Source organism: Polyodon spathula, chromosome 8 (assembly GCF_017654505.1).
Source record: "Polyodon spathula isolate WHYD16114869_AA chromosome 8, ASM1765450v1, whole genome shotgun sequence".
Classification (NCBI taxonomy): Eukaryota; Metazoa; Chordata; class Actinopteri; order Acipenseriformes; family Polyodontidae; genus Polyodon; species Polyodon spathula.
Window position 1 is genome coordinate 11,676,347 of NC_054541.1, and position 13,777 is coordinate 11,690,123.

The 13,777-nt window shown below is 39.2% G+C and overlaps 1 protein-coding gene across 2 annotated transcripts; it reads right to left on the reverse strand.

The window, feature by feature from the left end:
* Positions 1-1,669: 1,669 nt before the first annotated feature.
* On the reverse strand, positions 1,670-8,789 carry LOC121319390 (NSFL1 cofactor p47-like). Of its 2 annotated transcripts, none has more exons than XM_041256788.1 (9): positions 8,656-8,789; positions 7,356-7,453; positions 7,071-7,145; positions 6,087-6,252; positions 5,411-5,506; positions 5,082-5,191; positions 4,358-4,495; positions 3,047-3,211; positions 1,670-2,329 (listed from the first exon to the last, which is right to left on the reverse strand). In XM_041256788.1, the coding sequence occupies exons 1-9, from the start codon at positions 8,755-8,757 to the stop codon at positions 2,167-2,169; spliced, it is 1,113 nt and encodes a 370-aa protein (XP_041112722.1). In that variant the 5' UTR covers positions 8,758-8,789; the 3' UTR covers positions 1,670-2,166. The 2 variants fall into 2 exon arrangements, with proteins under 2 accessions (XP_041112722.1, XP_041112720.1); XM_041256786.1 differs by having other exon boundaries at positions 5,411-5,509.
* Between the last annotated feature and the right edge of the window lie 4,988 nt (positions 8,790-13,777).

Below are 13,777 nucleotides of genomic sequence, written 5' to 3' on the forward strand. Positions count from 1 at the left end.
ATTTGTATGACTGGACTACTTTAACCTTTTCCAAGATTGCCAAAAAGCAAATGGCCTTAAGATGTATGTGTATTATTAAGCATTCATCCACACACTCCAGCGTGCAGAATCAGTACTAGGCCTGTATTACCTTCTCAGTTGATCACATACCATGTGCACGAAGGGTGGTCAATTTGGCACCCAAATAACATATAAAACTGGATTTGGTTTCAGTTGCTTGAGCTGATCGCTGTAAAGCAGAACCTTGTTCTGCTAAGTTACACATCTGCATGCAAATATCTGCTGCAACACCCCTATTACACATCTCTGTTACTTTGTTTCATGTATTGTAAGTTACTGAGAAGAGGCACTTTTAATTCATGTTTAACATACTCACTATACAGTGGGTTTAACAAATAAAATGATGCTAACTCTTATTCTTGCAATGAGATGCACGAAACAGGGCTTAACATTTACTAACAGGTTGGCTCTGGTTATCCAGATTGTCACTTTCCTCTTGCTACTTCAGTCACCCTCACATGTATTTTAACAACCCGTTTGAACAAGGGCTCAGTTCCCAGGATCTGAGACAGGAAACTGAAAAGAGTGTTAAGGGTTAAAGCACATGTATTAGTGAGTTGCTTAACTATATAAAACCATTCATACTGTAACTTCAGTTCAACTTACATATTGTACAATGTAACATTGTGCCTCTATAGATTTATGTACTTCACCCACAACTATGCGAACACAACTTTTTAAAAATCTTCTACCTTGGAGATCAAGGAAGATTGCATTCAGTTTATGCTACATTATCACAAAAAGAAAACCATGAAACCACAGAAGGGAGCTGTCACAAGAACCAGCCTCTTTTCTGCAAGCTTTCCACACTGATGATGGAGATGAGAATGCCAAGATGGGAGCCTGGCTAACAAGGTTGAAGTTCCTTTTGCAGATACCAGGCCCTATAAACTGTCACCCACACCTTGGATGTGCTTTTACAGACCCACTGAGAGCAGAGCCTGATCAGGACTTTCACTCCTACTGGGCGCAGACGTGCTGGGTGCAAGCGGATACCTGAGGAACGTGATTAAAACTGGACTGTGTGAAGCTGTGATAATATTGAAGATTGTAAGAATCTTTCTGTACTGTGTTTTAAAAGGATGTTACAGCCAGCAGAAATACTATTGTAGTAAATTGTGAGCAGGATACTAAGAGCTGAACCAAGAAAAACTAAGCAGGCACTGCTCTAATGTTAAAAACGTGTCTGTGTGCCTTTCTTACTGGAATGCATCCTTTGAACTGGTCAGACCTTAAGATTTGGGCTCTTTTTTTTTCCTTTCTGTAGTTACTGGTATGAGCAGTCTTGTGAAATTTAGGAAAACTATGATTTACTGTAACTAACTTGGAAAAGTGCACACAGTCTAAGTTTCTTATCAGTAATAAACAGTCATTTGATGCTTAGAAATGGGTTTTCCATGAACTGTGTAACCGGACTGTGGGAGTTGTTTGCGGATCACCTGGAGTTTACTCACGGACCACAGGTTGGGAACCACTGCTCTACACCATTTAATCCACGGCAGAAACCCACTCTGGGGGGGGCAATGAACACAAAGTCTCCAATCAGTAGTTCAAGAAGAAAATTAGTAATATTCGTTGTCCCAGTACTAAAAGAAAAATAAATTAATGGTAAGACATAACGCTACATTTTAATCACAAGTTTTCATAAGTCAACATATAACAAAGTACTCAACTCACACGAAGTGGAAAAGAAAAGCATCAGAATGTAATCCGCAAGCTCAGAGCACTGTCACTGTCTTTGAGTGTTTCCATTCTTTACTACTGCTCTGCCTCATTTTGAAAAGCCCGCTACCACACACTGTTTAATGACTCTGGATGGAAAGCTTTTGGTTTACAGAGTCCACTCAATACAAATGAATTACACGTGAAAGATGAGCTTCCCATAAAAGACCTGTACTCCAAATAAACAGGAAGAAACCTAATGCTACTGAAGAACCCTCAACGGTAATGAAAGTTTCTTTAAAAAGCTTTTATTACTTATTATTCTTTTTATTGTTATGTCCCACAGTTCACTCCCAACCGGTGAACTATTCTACACAAAGTCCAGTACGAGTCCCCTCTGGTAATATTTACACAGGCCAGGGGGGGGGGGGGGGGGGGGGGGGTTCACTTCAGCCGTTGTACAATCACAGCATTGAGAAGGTTTGCATCTTTCAAGCTTTGGCTCTCATCTGCTAACTCTTTGTTAGGAAATGTGGTCATTAGAACAAATTCAGCTGCAGCCATGGAAGGACTGGCACTAAGGATGAACTGGCGGACATCCGACACCCTGTAAAATAAACAGAAAAAAGAGGGATAATTATCTATCACTTCATCCCTTGTAGGAAAATTCAATTCTCAGAAAAACCTTCACATACTAAAAAAAAAAATCCACTTACAAATAGATCTAACAGGAACACATTTGTCAAGGTCTTCACTGCTAAAATACACTGTCACATTCTCATAAGAGAGAAACATGCTACTGCTGGTTCTAGAGTAATAGACATCAGCATTTTACAGTTCTACTGTTGAAATTTGATCACATAGGCGGAGTGGGGAAATGCAGGACTTAGTAAAGTTATAAAACAAGGTATTTCTGTGGGTGTGAAATTAAGTTGAAAAAATGCCTGTCAGTCAGTCAGAGAAAGGCAGAATACAGAAAAGCAGTTAGACAAGAGTAGGAATGAGGAGAATACATGGGCAGTCAGTCCACTTCTAACATTCCCTGATCTGGGAACAGAATCTGTTCCCTTTTCCAGGGAGCATGGAATTACAAACTACTCAACATGCGGATTTATTGGGAAATGTGAAGCATTTTTCAAATACTTTTGTCAAAATATATAGTAGATGCAATCTAACAAAGAGCCCAAAGTAACTATTTCTGGATGCTACCTTTAACCAACTCACTGAAACAAACTAAAAGTCCTGAAGATGTCAAGATCAAACAATAAATGTTTGTCTCTTTCCCGTTCTTAGTGGGGCATTTTGTCTCTCTCTATCTGCAGACCTGTGAGTGTGGTTGAATCTCTGCACCAGGCGCCCCCCGTCGGCGAGCCTGATCTGGATGTTGGTGGTGGCCTCGGATTCATTCACTGCCATTGAGGAGCTAGCCTGGGCTGCAGTAGTTTCTTGTTGTGATTTAGAGCCTGCACCCACGAGCTGGGGAGCGACACTGGAACACAAAGCTTTAAAACATGGGGTACACAGAACACAGGCGGAGCAAAAGACAAGAACAAAACTACAGCTTACAAAATGAGTGTGTGTTTTAAAATAAAAATTAAAAAAAAAGTGTTATCCTCAATTCATTTGCGCAGTACACGTGCCATCTAGTGGCCAGATTCAAATAATTGCCAAGTAATTCAAATTTTGGCGATGATATAATTGTTATGCACATGTTTTAACCCTTTGTGGTCCTATGTTGGACCAAGTCCGACCTTACAATTTTCCCTTTCCGGTCCGATGTCGGACCCTGTCTGACATGATCAAAAAGACGTAAAGCATAGGTCTCTAATAATATTTTCTGCGGAAAAAGCAGAGAAAACCTTTCAATGGACGAGTGAGACCGATAGGAGCCGAAAAAAAAGGGGCAGATCTGAGCAATACACATAGCCCCTGCACCACAGAGATAACACAGACATAAACAAAGAGCACAGCTACTTCCGCATCCAGCACTCAAAGAATACCACGGACATTTGCAGAGCTTGAGATGTTATAGTAATAAAATAATGACTTGGGTCGCATTATTGAGGGGTTTGGGGATAAAACAAAGTGATCAGGAGATGATTTATCAGTATGCACAACTATGAAGAGGTATGTGATAAATACAGTGAACAAGGGGTGGGCATGGTTGGAGATGCAGTACTGAGTGTCCTGTTGATATACAGTGCCTTTTAAACCTGTTTTACTGTGAAAAACTTTTAAACAGCGCATGTAAAATAAATAGCGCGTGTGAAAATAAACTGGACCCGACGTGCCTGACAGGTGCTGAATGAATGGACCGCAAAGGGTTAAAAGTTACATTTTCAAGACGTTGATTCAATAATCAGGCATTTATATCATTAGCAGTTACAGAAGCACAGGACTAACAGTCATCTTGGGCTTGAGCGCCAGGTTAACTCACCACAGGGGCCATATTAAAGCATTTAGCACTGTGCTATGGATGCATCGTTTTTTAAAGTATGCAGAAATGGTGTTAAATGCTTCGTGAATATAGCCCAGGTTGTCAATGGGGACACAGTGTTTCATTTCAGTTGGGTCATCAATATTAAATACAATATCATGCTTTGGGAATAACTCCTCAGGTGGTAATTCTGCCTACCTTCCAAGCTTCTGCCCCTCTCCAGTGAAAGCCTTGAAAGAAGTTTTAGGTTTTGAGAAATCTTCATCCCTGTGGTCCTCCATGTCCAGGTTCACCTGCCCGCTGCGCGACAGCCTCCGCAGTTCCATGGGAATCTCACTGGGAAAACCAAGTTTCAAAATGCAACAGATCCCATTCTGATTTACAGTGGGGCTTTGTTAAGGTGTACAATGGAAATGCTCCTGTGCTCCAAAATCAAATGATGTGCCTACTTTTAAAATCCCTAAACTGAGATCTAATATGGGCCAGCATGCCTTTGTATACCAAGCATCTCATCTGTGGAATTCATCGCCTACGAATACAGAAACAGCCTCTTCACAATACCTTTAAATCACTCTGAAATATTTATTTTAAAATCTGACCAGGGATGCAAATTCTGTAAATACTGACTATGACCAGGATCATGTAAATTGGAATTTATTTTTCATGCTTTTATTTTTGTACTAGTATTTTTAATGATTGCTTTAAGTGTTTTTGTCCTGTTTGAATGATTCTTTTTTTTTTGCCTTTGATTTTATAATGTTATTTCTTGCTGCCTTCTTTTGTTAGGACCCCCTTGGAATTTAGATCTCTCAAGGGTTCTATCCTGGTTAAATAAATACATCTGAATTTGATTAAGGGTGCTTCAGATACAATCAATATGGATTAATCATTCCTACACAATATGGACTAATCATTCCCTTACCCTCTCCTGATGGATTCCAGAAACTGTGCATTCCCCGGGTCAGAGTAATTCCTCAACTCTCCATCATCTAAACTAAATCCACTCTTCCACAGTTTCAGAACCACGTGAACCTGTCCAGATGAAGTGACAACAACAGCTCAATCCCATTTCAATCCCATTCAAGATGAACAGAATATTCTTCTAAAAACTTGACATATACCTGAATTAATACAATTGTAAAAATAATGTATTTGGAAATTGTTCAGGATGATACACAGGAGTTTTAGTTAACTTATTTTCAGCTTGGAGTTATGGTATATATGTAAACGCCCCACTTCAGAATTACTCACATCTTGTGCTGGCTCTGTGGATCGCTTCTGCGCCGTCACATAGGCAGACTGCTCCTCTGGAGTTGCACCAAGTCGATAGCCACCTCCACCAAAAACCTGCTAAACACAACGGAACAAATCCCATGTCTTTTCTGAGAATGCAAAGACAAATGAGAAACTGTAGAGCATGCGACAAGATCTCTCTTCAGAAAAAAAGCCATTTTTAAGTGATTTGTGAAAGTACACCATATGGGTAGCCACTAAACCCAACCCAAAAAAAACCCACGGCGATCTGTGAATTACAACTGATTGACAACAGTGTAATGAGCTGAAAACACTCCTTTCATTGTGGTGCATTTTAAAAAAATTGGGGTTTTTTTTTTCCAGTTTTTTGGACTAACAAGAATAGTGGTACAGAAACAAAACATGACTGAACTCGGTAGATTTTGGGCTTCTATAATTTTTTTGATATTTAAAAAACTACTATTTATTTTGTTTCCAGATGAACTAGTTCTATTATTCCCTTTTATTTAATCCAAACTCAATTGATGGTGGATGCACCACTAGTACCGGTGATTATGTATGCGTCTGTCTTAGTACATCACAGACACAGTCAATGAAACCCTGCTGCTTCCAGGAACTTATCAGTCTAGCGAGGGAACATTTCAAATGATAAACACATAAAAGGTCTCCCTACTCGTCCTTTGCTGGATTCTCCAGGACCTTTCGATGCTTTGTCCACAGGGACCGCCCCATGCTCCTTCGCTCCTTTAAACAAGTCCTCCACCACCTCATTTGAGCTCTTCTTTTTCGGGGGGCCGACAATTTGCTGCCCACTTCTTTCTGACCCTCCAGCATAAAACCTGTGCATGAAAAATAAATGCAACAGAATAGGCATTTGCATGCTGTCTACTGAAAGACAAGAGAAGGCATAGTTATAAACTCAACGTTTCAGCAGCTACGCTGTTTGATTCCACAGACAGGCTGACTGCAGCACAGCCACATCATGCTAGAATGTGAAAATGATTACTTTTTTAAATAGAAAACTAGTTGACTAGAGTAACAGAATCATGCCGCACACACACACAAAGGACAGTACTTCACTATTGCCAACTTTAAAACAAATAAACAATTTCTGGACAATTTAACAATGTTGTATATTTGGAAAAAAATCAAGAACAGTCACATTTGAATTGAGGAACATTTTATCACTTTGTACTTCAGCAGCCAAATCATCCGTTCTCTTCCTTGTGTCTGACAATATACAGTACAGCGTGTAGCGGTGCAGGGTTTTTTTTTTTTTTCCCATGGCAAGATAAGTCATTTAGTAATTTTGTATTTCAATAACTCTTGCTGATACAACAAATGTAACACTGACCTTTGTCCACAAAGGGTTAACCTTACTAAATGGATGCAGTCATTGGCTAATTCTTTCTAGAACTACTCATTACAAATGAATCCTCTCCATCACAACAATTACAGAACAGTCAATGCATTTTACTGTGCATACAAACTGTGCCTGAATGATCAGTTCAGCAGATTGCTCGCAGCACTAATGACTAGGTTGGGTAAAAACAGCTCCTCTCTATAGACAATGTAGTATTAGAGCCCGGGTGTGTGAACTGCAAAACCAGGAACTTTGATTTGATTTGAATTCAATAGGGCATGCAGTGGCACTGACCGCTGGCCCTCCTCTTCATCGCTTTCCTCCTCTTCCTCCTGCATTAGCTCTCTGAAGGATGTCACTCTGTGTTCGCTGAGAAAGAAGGAAATTGTTATAAAAAATAAATAAATCATCTCCCCCTCCCCTTTCAATAATCTTGCAGTTTATCAACACTGAACTCTCAGTGTTTGCCTTTTAAGTTTATGCATGATTTCATTTGAATAAGGTCAGCACATTGGGGATTTCTTCAGTCAGAAATACCCATGCAGGAATTCCAAGGCATTGAGTGACAGCTGCCATTACCTAGGAGCAGTCGGCCTAGGTACAGCGCTGGGTTCTGGAGGTGGAAGAGTTACAATATCGTCATCAGCACCATCTTCAAAAAAGCTGGCCAGTGCAAGCTGAAATAGACAGCCCAAAGGAGAGTCAATTACTGTGCAGTCATGTATAGTGTTATACCAAACCAGAGTAAAACTGATCAGACAAAGAGATCACAGCAAATACATCCCAAATATGCAAAGAAAGTTACAACACATTTCCAATAAATTACTGACAAGAAATCTTAGTATTCACAATATTGCTATTTTGCAGAATTTGTTAATCATTTTTTTATGAAAAATTAATGCAGGCAAATCTTCAGATTGAACACTATATCAGCATAGTTAAATCTGTGTGCATATATGATCTGTATTAAGGTAGGCCAAAATATTAATGATCAAGCAGCTTAAAGAGTATTATTACTGTACATACACCCCCCTTATTCAAATGTTAGTGTGTATTGTTAATTTTCACAAAGTGTACAGCAGAACAAAGCACCTTCCATTTACAGCAACAGGCTTTTTACTTATTTACATCACATGCCAAACTGTCTGTTACTTTTCAGTGTGAATTTAACGACCGTTATACTTAAATTATTATGGTACTTTGGTAACGTCTTACAAATTAGACGATTGTGTGTACTTTATTTATGGTAGTTTAACGATGTGCAGGTTCGGGGGTTTTAGCGAGAACTTTGTAATAAAAGTGACACTAAAACTACAAAATAAATGTTTTATGACGTCTTAAATTTTGATAAATACTGTATGTATTGACTGCCCGTGAAAGCGAAGAGGCGTTGTTTACACAACAATGCTGTGCAGTCATCTCGGTAATTAATCATTTCCGTTGAAAGTAAAATAATAAAAGCCTTGGTAACTGGAGAAACCAACAGCAGATGTGAACTGCGTTGGGGTTTCTTAAATTGGATGTTGATGACTAAGTTTAATTATAATACTGCAACAGTTAAATACCGGTGCCCATTCACTTTGATCTTTTTTTTTCGACAAAATAATAATAACAAAGGCAGGCGGCTGTTTACTTCGCGCTTGAAGTCTACATTCGTCCAAAAGGTTAAAACTCATTTTCAACCGTTATTACGACCCGTTGTATTTAATAGACAGAAACTAAAGCAATGACTTGCATTATTCCCGGTCAGTCAGGCTCAGCTTCGCCTCTTCGTTCAGATGCTTTGAACCCCGGCTGCGACGCTTTGGTCTAACGCCATTTCCTTTCCGACAACGCGATCGCCTCTGTCGCGGTTTCAACTCTCGTCGTTGAGCGTTACCTGCAGATCCCAGCCGGCAGACTCCAGGAAGAATCGGGCCCGCTCCTCATCTACATCTGTCACCGCAACAAACTCTCTCACAGACACCTCCTGATCAGCCATTTTGGAGAGACACAAAGTGAGTTGATCCGGCGGGGAAACACTTACCACATGACTACGGTTCCGCCTGACAGGCACAACAGAGAAAAGGTCCTAGTGGGAAACAGGAAACGCGACATCTACACTTCCTTCATTAAACATTACCTGTGTTGATTATTATTATTATTATTATTATTATTATTATTATTATTATTATTATTATTTAAAAAAGTACGATATAAATGTAGACATAAATATTCCTTGGTGACATATAAAGGAAAACTAAACTAGAATATTGCACCATATGGCATTGGAAAAATGAATACATGGAAGTCACCAATATTTTGTTGTTGTTGTTGGTGCAGTGCATGCCGGGTGTTGAAATTCAATATGTGGCTGCCATGGTGCTTGTAGGCCTGTGTGGGAAATCAAGCAACATATATTTTAACTGTTGGTCTCATGTAAGGTTACCATATGACTCCGTGTAGACTACAACAGTTCTTCTGGTTAATCTATAGGGTGCATCCCATCTATTATTTTAGATGATTAGTGCCCTGTATCTGTAGTCGTTTGTCTGTCTTTATTTATTATTTATAACTTCCTGTCTTTTCCTGTTTTCTTTATATCTTTTGTCAGTATCTTTTCTCTTTTCAGTTTCCATTCCTCTTTCCCCTTTCCCAGCTATTCCTGTGTGTTTACCTACTTTAAATTTTCATGCTTTCCTGGTCTTAATAGATGTTCATTTAAAGAACTATGCCCAATCCTTAACCTATCCAACACTCTTTCCTCTTTCCTTCCCAATCCTTTATTCACTCAACTTTTATTCACATTATGATAAAACCTTCCTTTTATACTTTCATCCCATCTCTCCTGACATTCTTTTACTATCATTTTTTTCACAGACTCCTGCGACCCCAGCGGAATCACCAAATCAATCTCTTCTCTTTTTAACCCATTTTTTTTGCTCCAAGATCTACCATCTTATTGCCCAGAATGCCGGAGTGATTAGAAATCCAAACTAAAATCACTTCAATCCCCATTATAGTACCTTCCTTATATTGTTGTATTATTTCAAACACGATATCTCTTCTATTAATAAACTCCCCTTTTAATGCAATTACACTTAAAGAATCTGAAAATATGACCGCTTTTTTAGGCTTTATTTCAGCTACTTTAACTATTGCAAATGGTATAGCTACCATTTCTGCAGCATACACTGATACATGGTTTGATATCCCTGCTATTTTACAGATATCCAATTCTGGGATTTAATACGCCATTGCCAATCTTCCTGTTTTTGGATCCTTGAATCCGTCTGTATATATACATAGTGCTTCCACACTCTTCTTCTTTACAAAAGCTTGACTCTTTCTTTTCAATTCCATTGTTTCCCCTTCTTTCTTCACTTGCTCACTCAATTCTGTACACCAATGTGGTTTTTCCACCAACCACCCCGGTCACACATTTATATTAACATTCTCAACCACCTTCAGATTTTCAGTTCCCAATTCCTTTATCCATTTTTGCATCCAATACCCTAACATGCCCCCATTTGTTTCCCACCTCTCCTTTTTATAATGGTTTATCCACCTATCTTCCATGCTTTTCCGCGGAGGAAGTTCTGTATGCAGAGAGTTAGCCTTTATCCAATATTTTATACTTAGCCATTTTCTCCTTAATTCCAACGGCATCTCATTTATCAAAACCTGCATAGCATTTATTGGGGCAGATTCCATGGCTCCTATACATACCCTTGTTGCTTTAGCTTACAAATTCTCCAGTTTTTCCATCTTACTTATACAAGTTCCTACTAGAATCTGACTTCCATAACCTATTACACTCCTCATTAACCTTCTGTATATCATCAACATACTAGTTTTATTTGCTCCCCAACTCATTTCTGAAATACCTCTTAGAATATTGATCCTTCCTTTACATTTATCTATTATAGTATTTATTTGTTTTCCTCAAGTTAATTTTTTTATCAAACCACACTCCCAAGTATCTAAGTTCCTCCACCTCTTTAAGAATCTTATCTTGGTATCATTACAACAGCTGGGACAGTGGAGCCTTTAACTCACACCCCAATGCATTCTGGTAAGTGTAGTCCTGCTGTGAAACAGGCATTGTGATGTGAGTTGAAAAACCTGAACTGTCCCAAACTGTTCCAGTCTACATGGGGTCATATGCTAACCCCAGCTCCATGGTAAAGTATGGAAGGTTTTGTAATCAACAGTAACACAGGATTTCTCAAGTTCAGGGGGAAACACACCATCCTTTAAAGAAGTGAGCATGCAGGTCTGCAAGCTCCAGTGTACCTGCTGTCAGCACCACCCTCCACTCTCACAAACCCTGCTTAAACCAATGTGCTTATTCCAGTTTCTGCAAGGGTCATATCTGTTTTCTCACACCAGATGACAGTTCCTGTCTGCACAGTGAGCATTTCACTTTGAGCTGGCAGACAATGACATTGTTATTATGAGTCTGCTGTGGGTGGGTCTGCATTCCAGTGGTTGCAAAGTATCTTACTGAACCCGTGGGAACATTTAAAGTACCATTTATTTAATGAATGGGAGTTTACTTTACTGCGCTAATAGCCCTCGTACAGCATCATGATTAGACTGAGTCATCTTTAAGAAATATATTGATCATGACATAGCAAGCGCTCAAGATTAATAACATAAATTAACATTGAAAAAGTCTGATAACCTGGCAAAGTTCTCATATTTTTCAAATCCTTAATGTTTGTGTGTTGGTGTAATATTTTTGAACCACATAATTGTCAAGTCTCAACAGTTTTATCCTTCAGTTAAAAGCTGGGTGCCACACCCTTTGTGGTCCTTCTGAACTGAGGTAGAATCTTTAGTTTTCAGTTACAGAACACTTCTTTTCAACTGGAGGTATGTCCCTCAGTGTTATCTATATGTCCTCAAGGATGGAAATAAGATTGCTGTTGCATAGCAGTTTCACCCGTTCCAGGTTTTAATGTATGTAACAAGCTCTGGCGTGTCTTATTAAACTCATAGTAAAACCAGGAATGGATCAAACTGCTATGCAGTGGGAGTCTGTTGAATAATCAGTTCAACTATGTTACGCTGCTGCAGGAGGTTTCCAGAACAATGACCATGTTTTTCCACATGAGGGCAGTCTCCTTATATGGCAAGTCCCCCTCTCCTGGCACTTCTTCTAGTGTGAAAGTATGCTCACACTCCCGTCTGTCTACAAAAACAATCCAGTTATCTTAGATAGCCCACATATTGCAGAATTGAGATTACATACATTTAACACGTATGGGTATTATAATAAGTATTCATTCTGGAACAACCCAGATTTGTTATCACCACTAAGGCAGTTAACTTCATGAGACCAGTTTTCAGATTGTTTTCTACAGGGTTTTGCATAAGAGAAATAATTCTATTAGAGTCTGCATGCATTTCACTTGACAAGCACAAAAAAACATAACTGCCAAAGGAATTTTAAAAATGCATAATAGCATGCTTCAATAAAACATGATGTTTTTTAAACAGCTTTTCATTGTGAGAGTCATAGCTGTATATGCAATTGTCTTTTGTTTCTTACTAAACACTGCTAAAGCCATTAACATTTCTTTATGAAATCATTTGTTCCCACGCGTGATGCTAAGAAACAAGTGAAAACCTAAGGCGCATTCTGTAACGTTTCTGAATGCGTTGTGATAATTGCCACACCGTGTGCTGAATGATTTGTTTTAAAAATGCAGAACCTCTGAAGGAGCTACTTCAAGCAGTAGTTTGGAAAGGGAAAAAAAAAAGATTGAATAATGTAGAAGTAATAATGTAACACAAGACAAGATATGCATTCAGGATAGATGCAGCAGCTATCTGCATAAATGTCATGTCATGCTATACAGGGAAGTGAAGGCCTTTTTAAATGAAAGCCATGGCAGGCAGGGACTCCATCAAGCCAGTTGGACCAGTGTTTTCCAGGAAGCTCTCATCCCTACCCTTTTTTGCAAAAGTGCTTTGGTTTTATTTTTTCTGATGTTCTTTAAGAAGGCAGAACCTCAGTCTAAAACCAGAGCAGCTCCTCCTCCAACAGCACAATGGTTAATGTTCGAAATAAATGGAACAACAATGTGGATTTGCAAGTTCTTATACACAGTGATTTCATACCGTGCAACAGTTTGTTAGTTTTCTTTCAGCCAAACCTCAGTGTGGCAGGCTGGCAAGTGGAAAGAGGCCCAGAGACAGACTGCAGTTCAAAAAAATAACTTTTATTATAAATAAACACAAAAATGAAAGGGCACAAGGGCCAAAACAAAGCAATTTAAACACAAAGAAAGACAAAAAGCAAAACCTACAAAAATAACAATTTCCAGGCTGGGCAATGCCTTCACTGGATTCAAACTTTCCAAACAACCAAAAAAAACCAACCTGCTTCCTCAGCTCCCTCTCCCAAATGAGAAGCAAAGGCCTCCTTTTATGTCAGGTGGCTGGGCGCTGATTGATCGTTAATTAACCTAATCAACTAATCAACCCCAGCCACCTGAACATAATAAACCCAGGCAGGTAGAGGAAGTTAACCCCATCCCTGCCAATTTAAAAAGGGCAGAGCTTTGCTCTGCCACACTCAGTCTGGTTCTCTCCTAACCACAAAGACACAACTGGCTATATTTCCACAGTTATTAGAGTTACATTATAATTATACAGGCAAAGCCTGTAGTTTTTCCTGCAGTGATTTCTAATGAAGAAGGAATCAATGAGCTGGAATAATGCATTTCTGAAGCTGGTCTAGTTGTGAAGTGATTCCTGCTGCCTTTGAACCTGGCTGATCAGCATAAATAATTTGTCCAATAACAATAACTGAGAGCGATCACTATGCACTGCCACCACTCCAGGGCAGGCAGCTACAAGCTGGTTAGTTACCCATTGTATGCAAACAATCTCGGGTCATATAAGAAGCTAGCTTCTAAAATCCTCTACATCTTTTCTTTGACAGTACCCAATTAATAGTCACTAGTCAATATTCCGCAAGAATTTGACAGATTACCGGGAGTCTCAAAGAT

What these genes read in the sequence shown, in the direction of transcription:
- LOC121319390 (XM_041256786.1), bottom strand. Translation starts at nt 8,757, where the DNA reads ATGGCTGATCAGGAGGTGTCTGTGAGAGAGTTTGTTGCGGTGACAGAT. An exon ending in CTGGAATCCATCAGGAGAGG is followed by an intron (nt 4,496 to 5,081) that starts GTAAGGGAATGA and finishes TGGTTTTCCCAG; the next exon opens with TGAGATTCCCATGGAACTGC. An exon ending in GAGGGGCAGAAGCTTGGAAG is followed by an intron (nt 3,212 to 4,357) that starts GTAGGCAGAATT and finishes TTTGTGTTCCAG; the next exon opens with TGTCGCTCCCCAGCTCGTGG.